The sequence below is a fragment of the Neovison vison genome, chromosome 8 (assembly GCF_020171115.1).
Source record: "Neovison vison isolate M4711 chromosome 8, ASM_NN_V1, whole genome shotgun sequence".
Lineage (NCBI taxonomy): Eukaryota > Metazoa > Chordata > Mammalia > Carnivora > Mustelidae > Neogale > Neogale vison.
The window spans coordinates 23,508,097-23,526,908 of NC_058098.1; the positions used below are offsets into that span (position 1 = coordinate 23,508,097).

The 18,812-nt window shown below is 61.3% G+C and overlaps 2 protein-coding genes and 1 long non-coding RNA gene across 5 annotated transcripts in view; 2 read left to right on the plus strand and 1 right to left on the minus strand.

Moving 5' to 3' along the window:
- LOC122916132 (transient receptor potential cation channel subfamily C member 4 associated protein) overlaps positions 1-3,402 on the plus strand; it is a 71,285-nt gene extending 67,883 nt beyond the window's left edge. The window contains exons 16-19 of the mRNA XM_044263178.1: positions 428-536; positions 1,130-1,242; positions 2,139-2,345; positions 2,483-3,402. Of these exons, the coding sequence (XP_044119113.1) occupies positions 428-536; positions 1,130-1,242; positions 2,139-2,345; positions 2,483-2,620 (567 nt within the window). The 3' untranslated portion in view covers positions 2,621-3,402. The remainder of the gene's footprint in view (positions 1-427; positions 537-1,129; positions 1,243-2,138; positions 2,346-2,482) is intronic.
- The window catches only part of MYH7B (myosin heavy chain 7B), a 33,563-nt gene continuing 18,124 nt past the window's right edge, over positions 3,374-18,812 (minus strand). For all 3 annotated transcript variants that reach the window (XM_044263176.1, XM_044263175.1, XM_044263177.1), the window contains 31 exons: positions 18,381-18,484; positions 18,127-18,265; positions 17,733-17,851; positions 17,491-17,640; positions 17,187-17,357; positions 15,621-15,800; positions 15,380-15,512; positions 15,217-15,293; positions 14,704-14,791; positions 14,386-14,503; positions 12,484-12,607; positions 12,258-12,394; positions 11,219-11,474; positions 10,008-10,250; positions 9,207-9,383; positions 8,971-9,116; positions 8,597-8,687; positions 8,122-8,511; positions 7,439-7,565; positions 7,237-7,355; positions 6,949-7,145; positions 6,480-6,829; positions 6,188-6,312; positions 5,962-6,077; positions 5,117-5,513; positions 4,909-5,034; positions 4,640-4,810; positions 4,442-4,546; positions 4,262-4,357; positions 3,701-3,838; positions 3,374-3,614 (listed from right to left, as the gene is read on the minus strand). In XM_044263176.1, coding sequence (XP_044119111.1) covers positions 3,603-3,614; positions 3,701-3,838; positions 4,262-4,357; positions 4,442-4,546; positions 4,640-4,810; positions 4,909-5,034; positions 5,117-5,513; positions 5,962-6,077; positions 6,188-6,312; positions 6,480-6,829; positions 6,949-7,145; positions 7,237-7,355; positions 7,439-7,565; positions 8,122-8,511; positions 8,597-8,687; positions 8,971-9,116; positions 9,207-9,383; positions 10,008-10,250; positions 11,219-11,474; positions 12,258-12,394; positions 12,484-12,607; positions 14,386-14,503; positions 14,704-14,791; positions 15,217-15,293; positions 15,380-15,512; positions 15,621-15,800; positions 17,187-17,357; positions 17,491-17,640; positions 17,733-17,851; positions 18,127-18,265; positions 18,381-18,484 — 4,922 coding nt within the window. In that variant the 3' untranslated portion in view covers positions 3,374-3,602. The remainder of the gene's footprint in view (positions 3,615-3,700; positions 3,839-4,261; positions 4,358-4,441; positions 4,547-4,639; positions 4,811-4,908; positions 5,035-5,116; positions 5,514-5,961; positions 6,078-6,187; positions 6,313-6,479; positions 6,830-6,948; positions 7,146-7,236; positions 7,356-7,438; positions 7,566-8,121; positions 8,512-8,596; positions 8,688-8,970; positions 9,117-9,206; positions 9,384-10,007; positions 10,251-11,218; positions 11,475-12,257; positions 12,395-12,483; positions 12,608-14,385; positions 14,504-14,703; positions 14,792-15,216; positions 15,294-15,379; positions 15,513-15,620; positions 15,801-17,186; positions 17,358-17,490; positions 17,641-17,732; positions 17,852-18,126; positions 18,266-18,380; positions 18,485-18,812) is intronic.
- Positions 11,372-11,973, plus strand: LOC122916133. The gene is made up of 2 exons (XR_006386140.1): positions 11,372-11,459; positions 11,646-11,973. It is a non-coding gene; the product is annotated as an uncharacterized LOC122916133 (long non-coding RNA).

Below are 18,812 nucleotides of genomic sequence, written 5' to 3' on the forward strand. Positions count from 1 at the left end.
GGAGAGCCCTGGGGAGTCAGTGGGCAGTCTTCAGTGAACAGTCGTTCACCCCTGCTCTGTGCCGGGACTGCGCTAGGCCCTGGGTGTACAGGGGTGGTCGGTGCAGCTGCTGGGGGTCAGTGAGACGGTGGGGGCCCGGGACTTTGACCTGGCCCTGATGTGGTGCGGTGGGTGCCAGGCTGAGCCGCAGAAGGGCACTACTGGACTGGGCTTGGTTGTTCACCCCCTGGGCTCTCTGACAGAAACACAGCTCAGGCCAACAGAGGTGGAAATGAGAGGAGCCCAGGCTTTGTCACAGCCTTGGTCTGATCAGAAACGACTGGGCCCGGATAAAGGGGTGCCCCTCGTAGCGAGCACCACCACCACCCCAGCCCTGGGGTGCAGCGGGAGCCTCCCAGCACCCGTCTGAGCTTGGGCTCCACTCCAGTTCCAGGTGTTCTTGAAGCAGATCAACAGCTCTCTGGTAGACTCCAACATGCTGGTGCGCTGCGTCACTCTGTCGCTGGACCGCTTCGAGAACCAGGTGGACATGAAAGGTAAGAAAAACCCATCCTGCCTGGGCGAATCAGCCCATTGTGGCCGGGCCAGTGTCAAACACCCAGCATCTCACAAGGACACACCACGGTGGCTAGAGGCACCTGCCCCAAATGCCCACATGGCTGGGGTCAAGGTCGTGGCTCTCTGGGAGATTTTCCTGGCTGCTTTGACTTTTCTGTCATCTGTGCTTCCTTTCATAAGACACGCATTTTAATAAAAGTGAAGAAACTATTGTTGCAATCAAAATGCAGAAACCGGACATGTCCACCCCCCCAGCTGGAATTGCCTGGGATGAGAGGGGCCAGGTGGTGAGCCGAAGGGAGGGAGGGCCTCAGAGGGAGGCGGCCCCTGTGCCCACTGAGGGACGAGGGGCTGGCGAACTCCTGCTGGGCCTTCCTGAGAACGTGGGCTCTTGAGAGGCAGCACCTGCCTGTGTTCCTGCTGCAGCCGCCGCTCCTGTGGCCACTTCCGTGACCTGGACTTCCAGCCCCGGGGTCGGGACCCCAGGGAGGGCATGGCTGGAAGCCCGAGTGGCGCGTCCCTGGTCCTGAGCCACAGACCAGCTTCCGAGCCTGGACTCTTCTGTCCCCAGTTGCTGAGGTCCTGTCCGAGTGCCGCCTGCTTGCTTACATATCCCAGGTCCCCACGCAGATGTCTTTCCTCTTCCGCCTCATCAACATCATCCACGTGCAGACACTGACCCAGGTGAGATGCTGTGCGGCCCCACGGCAGGGCCCCGCGGCAGGGCAGGGATATGGGAGATGGCTCCCTCGTCCTGGAGCCCGATGGTTGATCTGCCCCACCTTCCCTAGGAGTGTATCTTGATCCATCTGTTGGTTCCTAGGAAACCCTGCCAGCTATTCTGAGGACTTTTTCCAGTAAGGGAGCAGTGCCCCATTTTATGGACAGGGCCTGAGGGGTAGCAAGTCTCCAAAGTCACGGGTGGGTCAGCTTTGGCATTGAGTTCTTGACTCCCGGTCCAGTGCTCTCAGCGCCCCTCCTCCGCGCAGGCTTTGGGGTTGGACTTGATGTTGCCTCCCACCCCCTCCCTGACTAACCATGGCTGTCCCTTCCTCAAGCTTCACACTCCTTTTCTAGAATGGGAGTGATGCTGTACCCCTCAAAGGTTGTCCTCTGTTCCTTCAGCCAACACACCCTTGCTGAGGCAGGGAGCTGGGCCGGGGCTGCGCAGTGAGCCAAACGGGCCGCGACTCTTCCCTCGTGCAGCCCCAGCCTAGTGCCGAGTGGGAGTTAGTGAGGCAGCCGCCCCGAAGGCAGGCCCCCTGCCCTGTGCGGGGATCCAGAGCTCCCAGGAAGAAGCGCTGCCAGAGCTGACTCTGGAGGAGGAATGGACTCCAGCTGGACCGCTGACCAGGGTCGCACCAGGGTGGGGATGGATAGTGGGTGGAGGAGGGACAGGCAGGCACTCGGGTACTCAGGGCGGGTCCGCTCTCAGGCCCGGGCAGGGGGCAGCTGGGTGCGTGGCCTGTGGACTCCGCTGGGGGCCCTGCAGGGTCTGGGCGCAGGGCGCCCTCCCTGCCCCTCCGCAGCCTAGGTCCGCCAGGGGCCGCCCCTGACTGGGATGGCCCGGCGCCTGGCAGGAGAACGTCAGCTGCCTCAACACCAGCCTGGTGATCCTGATGCTGGCCCGCCGGAAAGAGCGGCTGCCGCTGTACCTGCGGCTGCTGCAGCGGATGGAGCACAGCAAGAAGTACCCCGGCTTCCTGCTCAACAACTTCCACAACCTGCTGCGCTTCTGGCAGCAGCATTACCTGCACAAGGACAAGGACAGCACCTGCCTGGAGAACGTGAGTGTCCCCCAGGCCCCAGCAGGTGGGGCGTGGCCCCCGCCTGGGCCATGCAGTGGGCAGCTCCTTGTCCCCTTACCAAGGCCCTCCGCATGGTGCTGGGTTCCACCCGGGTCCTCTGCCCTCTCTCTGCCCAGAGCTCCTGCATCAGCTTCTCCTATTGGAAGGAGACCGTGTCCATCCTGTTGAACCCAGACCGCCAGTCGCCCTCTGCCCTTGTCAGCTACATTGAGGAGCCCTACATGGACATAGACAGGGACTTCACCGAGGAGTGACCTTGGGTCAGGCCTCGGGAGGCTGCAGGGCCAGGGCCCGTGCGGGTGAGCGTGGGGATGTGTGCCACACGCCGTGCCCTGGCTGCATCCCCCACTCCCCCCTGCCTCCCCGCTACTCTGCCCCAAGTCTAAAGGTACAGGCTTGGTGGGAAGGAGCATCTAGAAGCCCCTGGCCCTTGGGTCGGAGGGCCCCAGGTCATTGGGGGATCCTCGTTTCCCTCAAGCTCCCCATGATAAGGACAGGGACGGGATGCCCACCCTTCCTTCAGAGAACTGGGGCCCTGGCCCACCCAGAGGTAAAGGAACTTTTAAAAATAGCTCTGTCTGAGCTTTTGCCCAGTCTCTTGGCTGTCAGTCCTGGGGTGGGGAGGGAGGTACGGGCACCCTCCTCCAATCTGTGAGCCAAGCTTGCTCCGGCCTTTGGACCCAGGCAAAGGCTTCTGAGCCCCCTGGGCAGGGGTGGGGGCTACAGAGGACGCCGCCTTCCCCCGCACCTGCCCATCTGTCCCTCCCTCCCTTGTTTTCCTTTAGTTCCTCTGGTTCTGTTCGCTCACTGGCCGCTGTGTTCATCCCAGGGGGGTTCCCCTAGAAGTGGGGGCCTTTTTCTTCCATCCCTTGGGGCACAGGGTACCTGTGCCCTTCCCAGGGGCAGCGTCTCCTGCCTGAGCCCGCACACACAGGAGCCTGGCTAGGAGCACACCCTCGGCCCCTCCTTGTGTTGCCAATTTATTAACAACAAATAAAACGATTAAGTGGAGACTATTAAAGAACTTTATTTTAAATGACTGATGTGGACCTGACTTTTGTCCAGGGACCGTGTGTTCCTTTCTTCTCCTGAACCTCAGAGGAGGAGAAGGCCCCAGCTAGAGCTGCAGACTGGCATTTACTCAGGGTCCAGCAGGGCTCGGGGCAGACTGGGAAGAAGAGGCAGCAGGAGAGGGTGCGCGGCGGGCAGCGTCTTCAGAGCCCAGAGACTCCGGCGTCACTCCTTGTGCTGAGGAGAAAGGAGTGGCTGAGTGAGCACCACCACGCGCCCCCGCCCCAGGCAGAGGGCAGGGGGTGCCCTGTGCAGCCCCTCACCTTGGGCCCTAGGGCATCCCGGGTCCGTGCCCGCAGCTTGTTCGCCTGGGTTTCTGCCATGTCTGCCCGCTCCTCTGCGTCGTCCAGCTCGTGCTGGGCCTTGCGGTACTTGGCCAGGTTGGTACTGGCCTGCTGTTCCTGGGGGCACAGGCAGGCCTGGTCACCCTTTGGTAACTGGGAGAGGGGATCAGTCCTGTCTGACCCCGTCCCCAGAGAGGGCTGGCTTCTGGCCCTCAGCTGCTCCACCACTCCGTGCTCCCCTCCTCCCCCACGACCAGTAGGTGGGAAGCCAGGAGGTAGGGGGCAGCACTGCTTCCAGAGGTCCGCAGAAGGGGAAAGCACATGGGGTCCTCTTGGAGACAGAGTTAAGTCCTGTCTGTAGCCCAAGCTGAGAAGACATTGTCCTTCTTCCCCCAGGGACGGTGGGGTCCCTGCCCACACAAAGCCAACACAGACACACAAAGCCAACCCTCGGGAGCCTGGGCCGCTGCTGCCCTCTGGCTGCACTGAGGGGGAGTTCCCAGCTGCAGGGCCCCCGGGGCCCGACTCCTGTGCGCTCACCGCCTCCTCGAACTGGCGTTTGTAGCTCTTGACCTTGCTCTGCAGCTTGTCCACCAGGTCCTGCATGCGAGCCAGGTTCTTCCTGTCCTCCTCAGCCTGGGCAGGCAAAAGCAACTCAGGTCTTGGCCAGACCTGGCCGGCTCCAGGGTCCCCCCACTCAAGGCAGACCTGGTCACCCACCTGGTACGCGAGCTCCTTGACCCGGCGCTCGTGTTTCCGCACCCCTTTGAGGGCCTCGGCGTGCTTCTTCTGCTCTGCATCCAGCTCGGCCTCCAGCTCCCGCACCTGCAAGCAGATCCAGGGATGGGCCTGCTGCCCGGAGCCGGCCGTCGGGCTGGCCCGCCCTGCCAGGGAAAGGACTGGAAGGGCCGCACGAACCTTGGCCTCCAGCTTCTGCACCTGCTTCTTCCCGCCACGGAGGGCAGCTTGCTCGGCCTCCTCAAGCCGGGCCTGGAGCTCCCGCACCGTCTGCTCCAGCGTCTTCTTCATCCTTTCCAGGTGCGCACTCGTGTCCTGCTCCTTTTTCAGCTCCTCAGCCATCATGGCCGCCTGTCGGTGGAGTGGGGTGCGGGGGGAGGGCATGGTCAGCAGGCCAAAGTCCTTTGGAGCTCCGATCCGGGCCTCCCATGGCCCCAGCCCAGCCTCACATCGGTGATGGCCTTTTTGGCCTTCTCCTCGGCTTCCCGCCTCTCCTGGGCGGCCTCCTCTACCTCCCCGCTCAGCTGGGTCAGATCCACTTCTAGCTTCTTCTTCTGGTTCAGGAGGCCTGTGTTCTGAGGAGGGAGAAGCAGAGCCTCAGGGTGGGGGGCCTGCTGGCTGGCACCCTAAGCCTCCCTGGGCCCCTCCTGTCCCCACCTGTGAGTGTAGGAGATTAAGGCGCTCGGTGGCCTCGAGCAGCTCCTGCTCCGCCAGTCGCCGGCTGCGCTCGCCCTGCTCCAGCGCGGCCCGCAGCTCCTCCAGCTCCGCGGCCAGCAGCGCAGCCCGCCGCTCCAGAGCCTGCGCCTGCTCTCGGAGCTCTGCCGCCAGCCGCTGTTCCTCGTCTCTCCCCGCCTGCTCCTCCTTGAGCTGGGCCTGCAGCAGCCGCGTGGCTGCCTGCGCCTCCATGGCCTGGCGGGTGGCATGGCCCAGCTGCAGCTCGAGGTCGTTGAGGTCACCCTCCATCTTCTTCTTGAGCCGCAGCGCCTCGTTGCGGGCCCTGGTCTCTGCATCCAGGGAGGCCTGCAGGGACTCCACGGCCCGCTGGTGGTTCCGCCTGTGGGAAGAGGGGAGGAGAGTGGGCACAGGAGAAGTGGGTGGGCGCAGGCACTGGACCTGCTCTTGCGCCCAGGGAATGCCGCACACGCAAACCCATTGTGGAAACAAATGAATCATCCCTCCCGGGTTTCAAGCCCCCTGCGACCCCTCAGAGCAAGTTCACAGGCAAAACCAAGGCTCCAGACGGATGGAGCTGAATCCTGGCTCTACCTGCACCTTGTAGCCCTGAGCAAGTCTTTTAGTCTCTGAAGTTCGCCTCTAGACTGGGGACGATGGTCCTGACCTTGACAGAGCTCTAGGGCAGGGGTAAGCCTGGCAAACTCTGCCTGCCTGCCTTTCTCCTGCCCTCAGGTGGCCGGGACTGGAGGGATGGCAGCCTCCAGAGGAGGAGTGGATGGGAGGTGGCACGCAGGTTGGGTGGGCAGGGATGACTCTAGCCCCCCTACCTCAAGTTAGTGCATTCCTCATCCTTCTCAGCCAGTTTCCGGTCCACCTCAGCCTTGACCTGGGACAGCTCCAGCTGGATCCTCAGAGTCTTGGTCTCCTCCAGCTCCAGGGCTCCCTGGAGTGCAGAGCAGGCAGTATGGGCACAGGGGCCACAAGCGTGTTACCGGAGAGCAGAGGCCCAGGAGCAGGGCGGTGCCCACCCCGGCCCTGTGGTCAGCCCCTGACCTCAGCCTCCTCCAGTGCGGCCTGCAGCTCACTCTTCTCCCCTTCCAGAGCCTTTTTGGCTTTCTCCAGTTCCTGGATGCTCTTCCCACTGAGGCTGACCTGGTCTGTGAGGTCACTGATCTCCTCTGCAGAGGAAACAGGACACTGAAGGGCCTCCCCCATGCCTTCTGCTCTAATCCAGGTCATTTCATTCACTCGTAACTCCAGGGGGACCCCTCCAGGGCACCCTCAATGACTCCAAGGGGCTCCTGCTGACCCCATGGCACTTCTCTGACCCCGGGGTGGAGCATACCCTGCAGGTTCTTGTTCTCCCGCTTAAGCGTCTCCAGGGCCTCGAGCGCCTCCTCGTGGCTGTGTCGCAGCCGGAAGAGCTCAGTGCCCAGGCTGCGGGCCTCCCTCTGGGCAGCCTCCAGCTCCCGCTGCATCTCCTCCTCCTGCCGCCGCCGCTCCTCCAGCGCCCGCTCCAAATGCCGCTGCTTCTTGTCCAGCGCGGCCGCCGCTGAGGTGGCCCGTTCCAGCTCTAGGGTCACGTCCTCCGACTCTGTCTGCAGTCGCAGCTTGGCCTTCTCCAGGGAGGAGCACTTGGCGTGAGCAGCCTCCACTCCCTCCTCTGCTTCCTGCAGCCGCAGGGCCAGCTTCTTTCTAGGCCATGGAAGCAGACAGTGGGAGGCCGGCTCAACAGTGCCCCCCCTCGCCCCCTGATGGCTCGGAGGCTCGGACACCACCCCTACACGGTGACGGCCCGTGAGTAAGGCACTCACTTGGCCTCCTCCAACTCCTCGGTCCTCTGGATGGCATCTGCCTCGTACTTGCTCCTCCACTGGGCCACCTCAGCATTGGCCTTGGACAGCAGCCGCTGCAGCTCGGCCTGGGCCTCTACTTCCTCCTCATGCTGCTCCCGCAAGAGGTCACAGTCGTGCCGCAAAGCCTGTACGGCATGGGCCAGCGCACTCTTGGCCTGCAGGGACCGCAGGAACTTCAGCATGGGACTGGGCCGGCGGCCCCAGGGCCTACCCTGCCCACTCTGGGGCGGCCAGCGGCCAGCCCACCTTGCTCTCCTCCTCCAGCTGCCTCCGCAGTTCCTCCAGGCTCTGGGTGGCCGAGGCCTTGCCCCGGCTCAGCTGGCTAATCAGAGACTCCTTCTCCTCAAGCAGGCGACTCAGCTCCCCTGCAGGCCAAGGGGGGAGCCAGCAGGTCAGGCAGGCCCTCGAGGGGTGGCACCAAGGCCCCCGGCCAAGCCCCTGGCCTCACCGCTCTCAGTTTGCAGCCGCCCACGCTGAGTGCTCGCATCTGCCAGCTGCCGCTGCAGCTCCTCCACCTTGATCTTGGCCTCACTCAGCTGATCCTCATAGGTGCGGCACAGCTTCTCTGCGCTGGCCTGGGATCAGGGTCAGGAGTCAGAACAAGTTTGTCAATCACAAGGCAGTGGCTGGAGCTGCCAGCCAGAGGCTGGGACGCTGGGGTTGTGAACTAAAAGGCTAGATGTGGGCTCAGGAAACAAAGGGAAAGCAGAGCCCCAAGTTCAACGTCAAGAGATTCTACTGCTGGACCGTTTTTTAAAAGATAGGTGTCAGAAGTGAGAGGGCCAGGGTGAGGTTAGGATACTAGAGCCTGAAGTCAGCTGCAAACTGGTCAGAGGTCAGCTGTCAGGACTGGTGGTACAAAGGTCAAGGGCCAAGGTTGGATGCTGGGGTTCGGGACAGGAACAGTCAGGATAGAGATCAGGGACCAAGATGTTAAAATTAGATGCTGGGTCAAAAATGACCTAGAGTCAGGGCACAGAGTTTAGCAGGAGTCAAGGTTTGAGGTCAGGACAGGTGTGGGGTTGGGGCTGAATGACAGGTGAATAGGTCAGGGGTCAGGTTCAGGTACAGGGTCATGCCTAGAGATGGGTGTGGGATCCGAGCTCAGGAGGATCAGTAAGGGGCAGACACCTTGCTGCGGGCCAGAGTCTCCACATTGGCGCCCAGATCATCCACCTCCATGCGCAGCTCGCTCTTCTCCTTTTCCAGCTTCTGCCGCACGCGCTGCAGACTGTCCACCTGCTCGCCCAGCTCGGCAGCGCTCTCGGCCTGCTTGCGGCGCAGGGCAGCCACGGTGGCCTCGTGCCGCAGCGCCGCCTCCTCCAGTTCCCGCCGCAGCCGGCCCAGCTCGGCCTCGCGCTTGCGGCACCCCTCCCGCTGCCCCGCCGACGCCCCGCCGGCCTCCTCCAGCCGCTCGCTCAGCTCCTCCAGCTCCCGGGCCGCCTCTGCCCGCTGCTTCTCCACGCGGGCCCGGGCTGCCCGCTCCGCCTCCAGCTCCTCTTCCAGCTCCTCCGCCCGAGCCTGGGGACAGGCACACAGCAGCTGGCACCTCCTCCGAGCACACTCGTCCTGGCCCTACCCACACCCCACCCTGTGCCCCACACACCTGCAGTTCCTTGATTTTCTTCTGTAGCTGTGCCCCGAGGAGCTGCTCATCCTCTACCCGCAGGTTCAGCTGACTCAGCTCTGAGTCCTTCCTGGGGGTGGTGTGGAGCGTGAGCCAGGCCAGGGCCGGACTGCCACTGACCAGCCTGGAGGTGCCCCGCCCTCCAGTCTCCCGGCTCCCTGCCTGAGGCACCCAGCCCTAAGGGACCGCCCCCACCCCATGGTCCCTCTAAAACCCCCCAGCCCAGCCCTGAGCCTGGCCTGGGCCCTCGGTCCAAGGAAGGCAGGACACTCTGCCTGCACCCTGGCGACCATCTCAGTCCTCCACGCTCAACTTCTGCAGGGGCTCAGGTCGGCTGCCCACCGCATGCCTACTTCTTGAGCTTCTCCTCCAGCTGCTGCTTGTCCTGGGCGGCGTCCGTCACCGACTCCTGCGTCAGCTTGAGGTCACCCTCGAGCTTGCGCCTCGCCCGCTCTGTGTCCATGCGCAGCTTCTTCTCTTGCTCCAGGGAGCACTCCAACTGGGGGGCGGGGGGGTGGCAGGCTCAGCTGCCAGGCCCAGCTGCCGCACCCCCCGACCCCCGCTGGCCTCTGCTGGGGCCAGGACTCACATCTTCCACTTGCTGCTCCAGCCGGAGCTTGGCCTTGGCCAGAGCGCTCACACGGTCCTCCTCGGCCTGTAGGTCGCCCAGGGCCTGCTGGTGGGCCTCCTGCAACGCCTTCTTCTCCTTGGTGAGTCGGGCCACTGACTCGTCCAGGGCTGCCATCTCTTCCGTCAGGTTCTTCACCTGTGCCAGTGGTGGGGTCACCATGAGGATGCCCCCCCCACACTCTGGTCCGAGAAGCCACCCTCCAGGTCACAGTGACCGGCTCTTCCAGCTAGGGGAGGGCAAGTCACTCCACTCAGCCTCAGTTCTCAGTAGACGCCAGTTTCCTTCACTGTAACAGGGGGTCCGGGCGGTCCTGGCTCCCTCGTGCCCCGCCGTGAGCACCCGGGCAGGCACCCGACCCCGCGCCTGCCTCCCTCCCTGTGTAAAAGCGTCCACGCTCCCGCTCCCACAAACTGCGTGGGGCTGTGGGAGGGCCTGATGGCAGAAGGCACGCAGTGGCAGGCGGGGCACGCAGAGCTGGGCAATGGGCCTCCTGCCCTCGAGAGGCCACGGTCCTGGGCGGATGCCCGATGCTAGCAGCTGCTGAGCGCCTAGGCCCCGCGCTGAGTGCCCACGGGAGCTACTCACGCTGACTCCTCAACCACCCAAACAGGTAAGTGCTGTTCTTGACCCCATTTGACAGATGAGCAAACTGAAGCCCACAGAGAGGAGGGGACCCACCCGCGGCCACCCAGCTGGAGTGTCCTAGAGCCCTGAGGGAGAGCAGCAGCTGCCTGGCCCCACGGCCGGCCGGGCCCACACCTTGTTCTCTGTGGCTTGCTTCTCCTTCTCGGCCTTGGCCAATGTCAGCTCCAGGTCATCAATGTCCTTTTTGAGCTCTGTGCACTCGTCTTCCAGCTTGCGCCGGCGGGCGGCCAGGTCGGCGTTCACCTCCTCCTCGTCCTCCAGCCTCTCGCTCAGCTCCTTCACCTTCGCCTCGAGCTGCACCTTGGACTTGATCAGCAGGTGGCAGCGCTCCTCCGCGTCCGCCAAGTTTTCTTGCTCCTGGAGAGGGACGTGGGGAATGGGGCAGAGCCAGGGCCGGCTAAATCAGCTAAGGGAGACCAGGCTGGGCCCTGAAAAAACTTCTCATGTCCACGCCAAGTCCTGACCCCCATGCTCAGCTGGGCTCTGGGGACCAGGAATGCTTCTAAACCACCTGCTCGGGGCCCTGAAGGGGCCCGGGTGTGATGGAATGAGGGCTCAGGAAGAGAGACAGGAGCTGAAGCAGAAACATCCAGAGGGGAGCATCAGATAGGCAGGGGGCTACTCAGAGTGGCACCCGAACACAGGCTCGAGGAGAGAAGTTCCGGGCTGAGGCCTTCCGGGAGGACGGGCAGCAGTGCCCCGGCTCGGCTAGGCTCCTCTCTCCCACCTCGCCGGCTCCTTACCACCTGGCTGCCTGACAGTCTCCGCACCAGCAGGTGAGTCTGGTGACCACACCCTGTCCTCCCACCCTGTCACCAGAGCCACCATGGGGGCTGGTGCACAGGGGACACTCAGTGTTCGGGGATGGAACGAATGCCTCTTTGGACTTGGGGAGATTCCAGACCCTTGATCCCTGCCCTCTGGCTATTACTGTTACTTGCCACCTGGGGTCCCAGGGGAAGGGAGCAGAGGTGTGTCTCCAGGAGGGCAAAGGAGGGCGGGCTGGGGAGATGGGGCTCAACTGCGGGTTTAGCAGGAAGCCCAGGCAGCGGGAGGTGGGAGCATCAGGACGTGTGGACAGACGGACTGGGAGGGTGGGGAAGCCAAGCACGGACATGAGCCCACAGGCCTCCTGTCACGGCACATCTGGGACTGGGAAGAAAGATCCAGATCCTGAGCACCTGGGGCACACCAGGTCCACCCCGGCCCAGAGGGAGGGAGCATGGCGGGGTGGTGTTTCCTCAAAGCAGTCTGTTTTCTGGGGTGCCGGGGGTGGGGGGGGCACGGGTCACCAAGGGAAACCCCCCTTCCCTTCCCCCACTCACTGCCTGCAGCTGCAGGGCCAGGTCATTCTTCTCCTGGGTGACACTGACGTGGGTCTCCTCCAGCTCCTGGCGCTTGGCCTCGGCAGCAGCCAGAGCCCCGCGGAGCCCCCGCAGCTCAGCCCGCAGGGCAGCCAGCTCCTCCTCGGCCTGCGCTGAGCGCAGCAGCGGCTTCATCTTGAAGAAGAGCTTCATCCAGGACCAGTTCTTGACAGCGTTGAAGGCACGGATATTCCACTGGATGGTGAACAGGGCGTCCCTGGATGGGGGAGGGAAGCCACAGGGGGCCGGGAGGCTCAGTGCTGCCCTGGCAGTGACAGCCCCGATGGTCTGGGGCCCTGGGCGAGGCTCGGCACTACACGCTCCCAGGGTGATCTCCCTTCACCTTCCTGGCAGCCCTATAGGTTGGTCTGTTGCCTCTGCTTTCTAGGTGAGCTGGACAAAGAGGTCCAGGGACCAACGGGGCTGCCTCCAGGGCAAGGGTTCCCAAGCCCTAACTGTCCCCGCAGCCCTTGCAAGTGTCCTGAAGACCCTAGGAATGGATCCTGCTATGCTCTGCGCCCTGGGGCCGGACTACACAGGGCTCACACCCCACATTAGTCACCCTGCCCCCCTGCCAACCCGCTGTGATGGGGTCTCCGCCTCATATGGTGGCCCTCCTGGGGCTGGAGATCATCACAGCACCCACCTCAGGGGACTGTCGCACACCTTAACCAAGAATATGCAAATAAAGCCTCTGCCTGGGGCTGGCACTTCTAGAGTGTTGAAAAACACCAGTTGTCATTATTACCTGTCTGGGCCACACTCCCGGGAGCCTGCAGCGCAGGGAAAGGTGCTCTTACCCCAATTTTTGAGGTGAAGAAATGGAGACGGACAGTTGAGGAGCACAACACAGAACCTGCCCCTCAGAGCCACCCAACTAGCCCCAGGGGCCAACTAAGCTGACCCACGTGACATACTGGCACGCACCATGGAGAGCCTGGGGGTCCCACCCCGTCCCCAGCCAGCTCTTGCCCGCCTCCCCCCCGCCCACCCCGCACACCTGCCACCCAGCAGGCGCTGGTACTCCAGGCGCATGAGGCGGCCCCGGCTCCGGGCCTGCAGCAGCGTCAGAACCTTGGCCAGACGCTGGTCACGAAGCTCCTCCAGGACCCCGAGAAGCCCAGCTTTGAAGAACACCTGGGGGTAGGGGGAGGCACCAGGTGGAACCCCAAGCGCCTGCGTGTTGTCCATCCTCTGTGACCACCCTCCATCCTGGGTGCCCCGACCTTGGTGTGGCCAAACTGGTACTGCGTGTGGTCAATGTCCAGGGAGCCCAGGAGCTTCTCTGTGGCCTTCCTGCTGTCCATGAAGGTGTCGTCCGGGATGGCACCAGGGTTCAGGATACGGTACCTGGGGGAGCGGGGGAGGGCTGGTGAGGAGGGAGCGGGGCAGGGGAGGGAGGGACAATCATCGTTTGGCCAAGGAGGAGGCTGCAGACTGCCCCACCGAACCAGCTGGTGGGCAGCATGGCGGCCCTGGGGCCTGAGCATGCGCTGCTTAAAAAGCTGGGGCTGCGTTTAAATGCATTTTTTTCATTACATTTGTTAAGAAACTGTATTTACAATGGGCGTGCAGCTCTTTCATAATATTTGAACTTATAATTTTTTATAATTCTTTTTTTTTTTTTTAGAAGGCAAAAAATAGGGGCGCCTGGGTGGCTCAGTCGGTTAAGCATCTGCCTTCAGCTCAGGTCATGGTCCCAGCATCCTGGGATAGAGCCCCGCAATGGGCTCCCTGCTCGGCGGGAAGCCTGCTTTTCCCTCTCCCATTCCTCCTGCTTGTGTTCCCTCTCTGTGTCTCTCTCTGTCAAATACATAAAAATTTAAAAATTTTTTAAAATAGAAGGCAAAAAAATACAACAAAGGTGATATGGTACAGTGTATCAAAGCTGAAGGAACATTTGAGGGAGAGGATTCTAGAGCAAGGGTTCACGGTGGCTATGGCCACACTGTGAAGGCCAGAGAACCAGGAAAGCTCCCTCCCAAGGACACTGAGGAACAAAGCGGGTCTCACTAGGCTATGGGATATTTTGCAGCCGTAACAAAATGAGGGACGCCACACATCATTATACACCTGAACCCACACGGTGTCCCAACATCATGCGCAAACCCCGATGTGAACTATGGGTGGTTACGGTGGGTCATCCACTGTGACAGAGGTCCCACTCCGGTGAGGGATGCTGATCGTGGGGGAGGCTGTGCATGTGGGGGGCACGGGTATATGGGAAATCTCGGTACCTTCCCCCCCACGTTGCTGTGAATCTAAAGCTGCTCTTAAAAAAAAATCTTAATTAAAAGAGAAGTCACGGTGCAGACTTTCTGTCTAAGGACAAAGAGCAATCTCTTTCTCTTCTACGGAACAACAAACTCACAAAATAAGGTGGAGGATTGGGGGGCTGATAGTGTGCACACACGAGACAGCATGCATGTGAGCGTGCCCACAGGCTTCGTGTCAACACACGTGGGTATGTCGTGACCCTGGGGACTTCAGGACAGGGAGGGAACGATGCACACCTAGAGCCTAACAAACTCAAACTTTCAAAACCAAGGGGAACTAAGAGCGCTGACTGGCTTTACATGAAGTCTAGTCTCTGGGGACCCTCACTCAATCCCCAAATCCACACCCGGCTCTGCCTGACCCCCCTTCGACATCTGCTGAAGATGTTTCAAGCTTGACTTGTTTAAAGTGGATCTCAATCCACTACCCTCCATCCCCCAAAATATCAAAAAACCCTGTCTTGGTATCTCAGTAAACCACCAGCTTCCCGGTGGCTTGGCCCCAAACCTTGGATTCTCCTCCTTCTTACTCCCTATTCAACCCACCAACACAGCCCACTGGCCACTGGCTGTGCCACAAACACACAAGGCAAGCCTGCTGGCTACTCCCCCAGCCTGCCGCTGTCTCAGCCACCACCCCCTGCCCTGAGAGGTCTGCCCAATCCCCTCCTCGGTCCCGGTGTCCCTGGTGTCCCCCTCGGTGCCTGGAATCTCAGTCCTCGGACCTTGATCCCTTTGGCTTTAGTGTATGCCCTTCCCATTCCCTCAGGCTGCTGCCTCCACCTGGAGGAGAGCAAAGGGGAAGGGAGCTGTGTAGGACCTGGGGGGGCGGCGCAGCAGGGAGACACCCACCGCTGCCGGAAGTCAGCGTAGAGCAGCCTGTTAGGGAAGCCCTGGCGACAGATCCGGATCCCCTCCAGAACCCCGTTGCAGCGCAGCTGGTGTAGCACCAAGAAGGCATCCATGACCCCTGGACGTGGTGGGGGTTCAAGGGAGAGGTTAGAAGTCAATGGACACATCTTCATGTCCCAGAGAAAGACCACCGGCCCACAGAAAGGCTTTCTTCAGGATCGTGTGGGCCCCAAGAAGAGGGAAGATCGAGCTTCTCGGTCGGCCCTGTCCCCTCCCTCCAATGGTCCCACCCCACCAACCCAGCCCTGGGGAGACTACCTGGGGTCTTATTCTCATTGGGGACAATGCAACGGACAAAGTGGGGCTGTGTGGCCCGCAGGTTGGTCATCAGCTTGTTGAGATTCTCCTGGCGGTGGGAGAGGGGAGAAGGCACAAGGGCAAGAAGCAGAATTGGAAACCATAGCGGATCAGCCCGCTAAGGACTGGTGAGCCGGCATCTAAGCATGCCGCTGCGCATCGGTCCTTTCACTCCGATCCTTGTGACCCTCTTCCCTCTTCTGCTTGACCGGGTCCCTGTCACTGTCACCGAAGCCTTCATACCCCGACCCCACCCAATTCCCTTCCCTCTCACAGACCCCGCAGCTCCCTGCCAAGGCAGCGTGGGGACGGGAAGCAGCACAGACTTGCTGTGATGTTCACGTGGAGAGGAGTTAAACATCACTGCAAGTCTTAACGGCCGCCCGCCCAGGGTGCAGGGGACCGAGCAGGGACCAGGGACGGGGGTGAACGCTGGCAGGGGAGGACCTGCACGGGGCCCACCCTGGGCCTCACCTTGTGCAGCTGGGACACCGTCTGGAAAGATGCTGCCTTCTTACGCTTCTCTTTCACCCCAGATTTGGGGGGCTCGGCTAGGGGAGAGAGGGGACCAGTCACTCTAGGGGACGCCACTCTGTGAGTATCCTACAGGATGAAGATCTTGTCCCTCTGTACTCACTGGAGCAGGAGCCTGCATAATTCTCATAGAGGGTAGCCAAGAGCTTGTTTTGCGACTTTTGGAAGATAGGGACCACCGTCTCATTCAGTGGGTCCTTGTTTTTCTCCAGCCAGCCCACGATGCTGTAAGGCACCTGGCAGAGAGCGGACAGGTGCTAAGCAAAGGCGGCGTTGGGTGAGGGATGGAGAGCCGAGAGAAGGGAGGAGGGTGGTCAAGCGTTGGGATTCCAACAGGCACCTACCACGCCCGCATAGTGGACCACCTCAAAGTGGGCCTGGTATTTGCGCTTCTTGTCAGGCCGTGGCTGCTGGAAATTGGGTGACTTCCCCGCATGATTATCGTAGAGCTTAGCCCGGAAGCTGGCATCTGAGGCCTTGGGGAACATGCATTCCTCCTCCAGGATGGACAGGATGCCCAGTGGCTGCGGACAGGGAATAAGCTTGAAGGGCTGCCATCAGGCCAGCCCATCCTGGCTGGGCCACATGCCCATATCCTAGAGCCCTTCCTTCTGGAAACCTTCCCAGATGCCCCAACCACCTATTGGGAGGGACAGAAACCACACAGGTGCCCAGGAGTCCCGTCTTCTAAAAGAGAAGTTGGTGGCTTGGCTGCCAGCCCCCCGGGGCACGAGTCACACTCTGGGCTGCCCTCTTCACTCACAGCTGCACAAACTCAAACTGTTGCCATTCACCTCCCGACGTCTGTGGTCTCCTCCTGACACCTGTGGTCTCTCTCTCTGTCGCGTACACACTCTCTCTCACACACAGCACCATTTTTTAAAAAGCAGTTGAAATTTTGGCTTCCTCACTTACTAGCGGGGCGGGGGGCGCATTGGGCCTCAATTTCCTAACCTGCAAAGTGGGGAATGAATATTTCAAGCAAAAACACCGCTGACCCCCTAAACGTGCCAAAGCAGGAGATCACAGAAATGCACAAAAACCACCTGCTGCACGAACTCTTGTGGGGTTTTCAACAACATTCAATGTTCAAAATACATTTTCAGAGAGAAAGTAAGATGAGAAATGAGTGTGTGTCTATAAAAAAAACCTTCGCCCAGGATAACGGGTTTGGAGGAGGCTTACCCAGGTGCCAGCTACAGGCTATACGAGGTAGAGGATTAGGGGGAAACGTTCTCTTCCCCCCTTTACTTCTGATCTTTCAAATTCTCTTTGATTTTTCTTTCTTCGGGTCTTCGTACAATGGGAAAATAGGTGTAACCAATCCAATGAAGAAGTGAACAGACCCGGGGCACCAGGGCTCAGTGGGTTAAGCCTCTGCCTTCAGCTCAGGTCATGATCCCAGGGTCCTGGGATGGAGCCCCGCATAGGGCTCTCTGCTCAGCAGGGAGCCTGCTTCCTCCTCTCTCTCTGCCTGCCTCTCTGCCTACTTGTGATCTCTCTCTATCAAATAAATATATAAAATCTTAAAAAAAAAAAAAATAAAGACGTGAACAGACCCTACCCCGCCTGAACCCCGCAGGAGTTCCTCGGGAACTGCAGAGCCGTGTGTGCCCACGGGACCATGGTCAGCGGTGCTGGGTGAACGCTCACACGTGTTCACCAACACACACTCACACTGCCTCCAGCAAACCTGGAGCGCCGCACACTGCCATTCACACATGTGCACGCGCACCTGCACACACGCACACACGCGGAGACACGTCACAGCCGCGCCCCCCCCACAAGCTCAGGTCACTGCGCAGACGCACACGCGTGCACGTGTAGGCTTGCCCACGCTCGCTCACCAGCCTGCGCACCTTTGTTCCCGCTCACTCCCCACACCCACACCCCCTTGCCCTTCGCCCCACCTTCTCGATGAGGTCAATGCAGGGCTGCAGGTCCAAGCCAAAGTCGATGAAGACCCAGTCGATGCCCTCGCGCTTGTACTCCTCCTGCTCCAGCACGAACATGTGCTGGTTGAAGAACTGCTGCAGCTTCTCGTTGGTGAAGTTGATGCACAGCTGCTCGAAGCTGTTGAACTGCGGGGGGCGGCGCTGGGCTCAGTGGACAGGCATGGGGACCCGCAGAGGACCAGGGTGCGTGCGACTTCACCCCCACCCACCCGGGGTGCCCCGCCCTGCGGGAAACCGAGCCCAGGGCCCCTGCGCGCACCTCAAAGATCTCGAAGCCCGCGATGTCCAGGACCCCAATGAAGAACTGCCGGGGCAGCTTGGTGTCCAGGGTCTGGTTGATCCGCGATACCAGCCAGCGGAACAGCCGGTCGTAGGTGGCCTTGGCCAGCGCCCCCACAGCAAACACCACCTGGACGTGTGCACAGGCTGGGCTGGGACCCGACAGGAAGGGGGTCCTGCCCCAGCCGTCCCCAGGGCTACCCTGGCCTGTGAGCCGCTCACCTGCTCCACACTCTGGCCCTTGGTCACGTACTCATTCCCTACACGCACTCGGGGGTGCAGAAGGCCCTTGAGGAGGTCCCCACTGCTGACCCCCATCAGGTAGGCAGCCTTGTCAGCACCTGGCAGGGCACACAGGTGGGTTAAGAAGGAGGCGGCCAAGAACATGGGCACCCGGGTGCTCTACAGCCTCTGCCTGGGGTTGGGAGAGGTGGAGTTTGGGCCAGGCAAACCATATGGCTCGGGAGGGTGAGGGTCGGGACTTGAGAAGTCAGGGGTTACAATCAGGGCCAGGTAAAACTGAGGCCAAATGTTGTGGACAAGGGTTAGGGTTGATGGTCATGGATAAGACACGGGGATCAGGGTCAAGGCTGATGGCCAAGTCAGGATCCCTTACTCTCAGTGCCGTCAGCCTCGGCCTGCTCCTCCCGCTGTTTCTGCTTGAACTTCATGTTGCCAAAGTGCAGGAGGGCCCCCACGATCTTGTAGCAGGCGCACTTCTCATCCACGCTGAAGCCCAGGATGTCCATGGCGTGCTACAGCAGGGGACAGAAGGATCGGAGAAGGCTCGGGCCAGCCAAGTGAAGGGCGCTGGGACTGCCCCGATCTCCACCCGGCCCCCCGCTCCGCCCCCTTCCACCCCAGACATACATCAGTGGCCATGAGCTCTTCCCCATCATCCATGTTGTCCACAGTGATGACCCCCTGGCTGCAGAAGTGGTAGTCGTAGGGGTTCATAGACAGAAGCAGCATATCTGGGGGGCCCGGGGAGGAGCATGGGAGGTTTGTTCATGTTCACTCAGCTCTTCTCCCCGCCATCCCTGCATGGGAGGTCCTGGGGGGCCACCCTGGCAGGAGACTCTGGGGCCTCCCAGGACTTCTCTGTGGCTGAGTTTCTCACCCCCTCCCCCATGCCCATGGCTTTGCTTTCTTCATGGTTCTCTGAAAAATGAGCCCAGGCCTAGCTCCACATGGCATGCTAGGACACTGGAAGGACCACACTCTGCCCTTCTGGGGTTTGTGAGAAAGGGAAGCTGGGCCGAGACAGAGCCACTGCTCCCCCCTGGTGCTAGACAAAGCCTC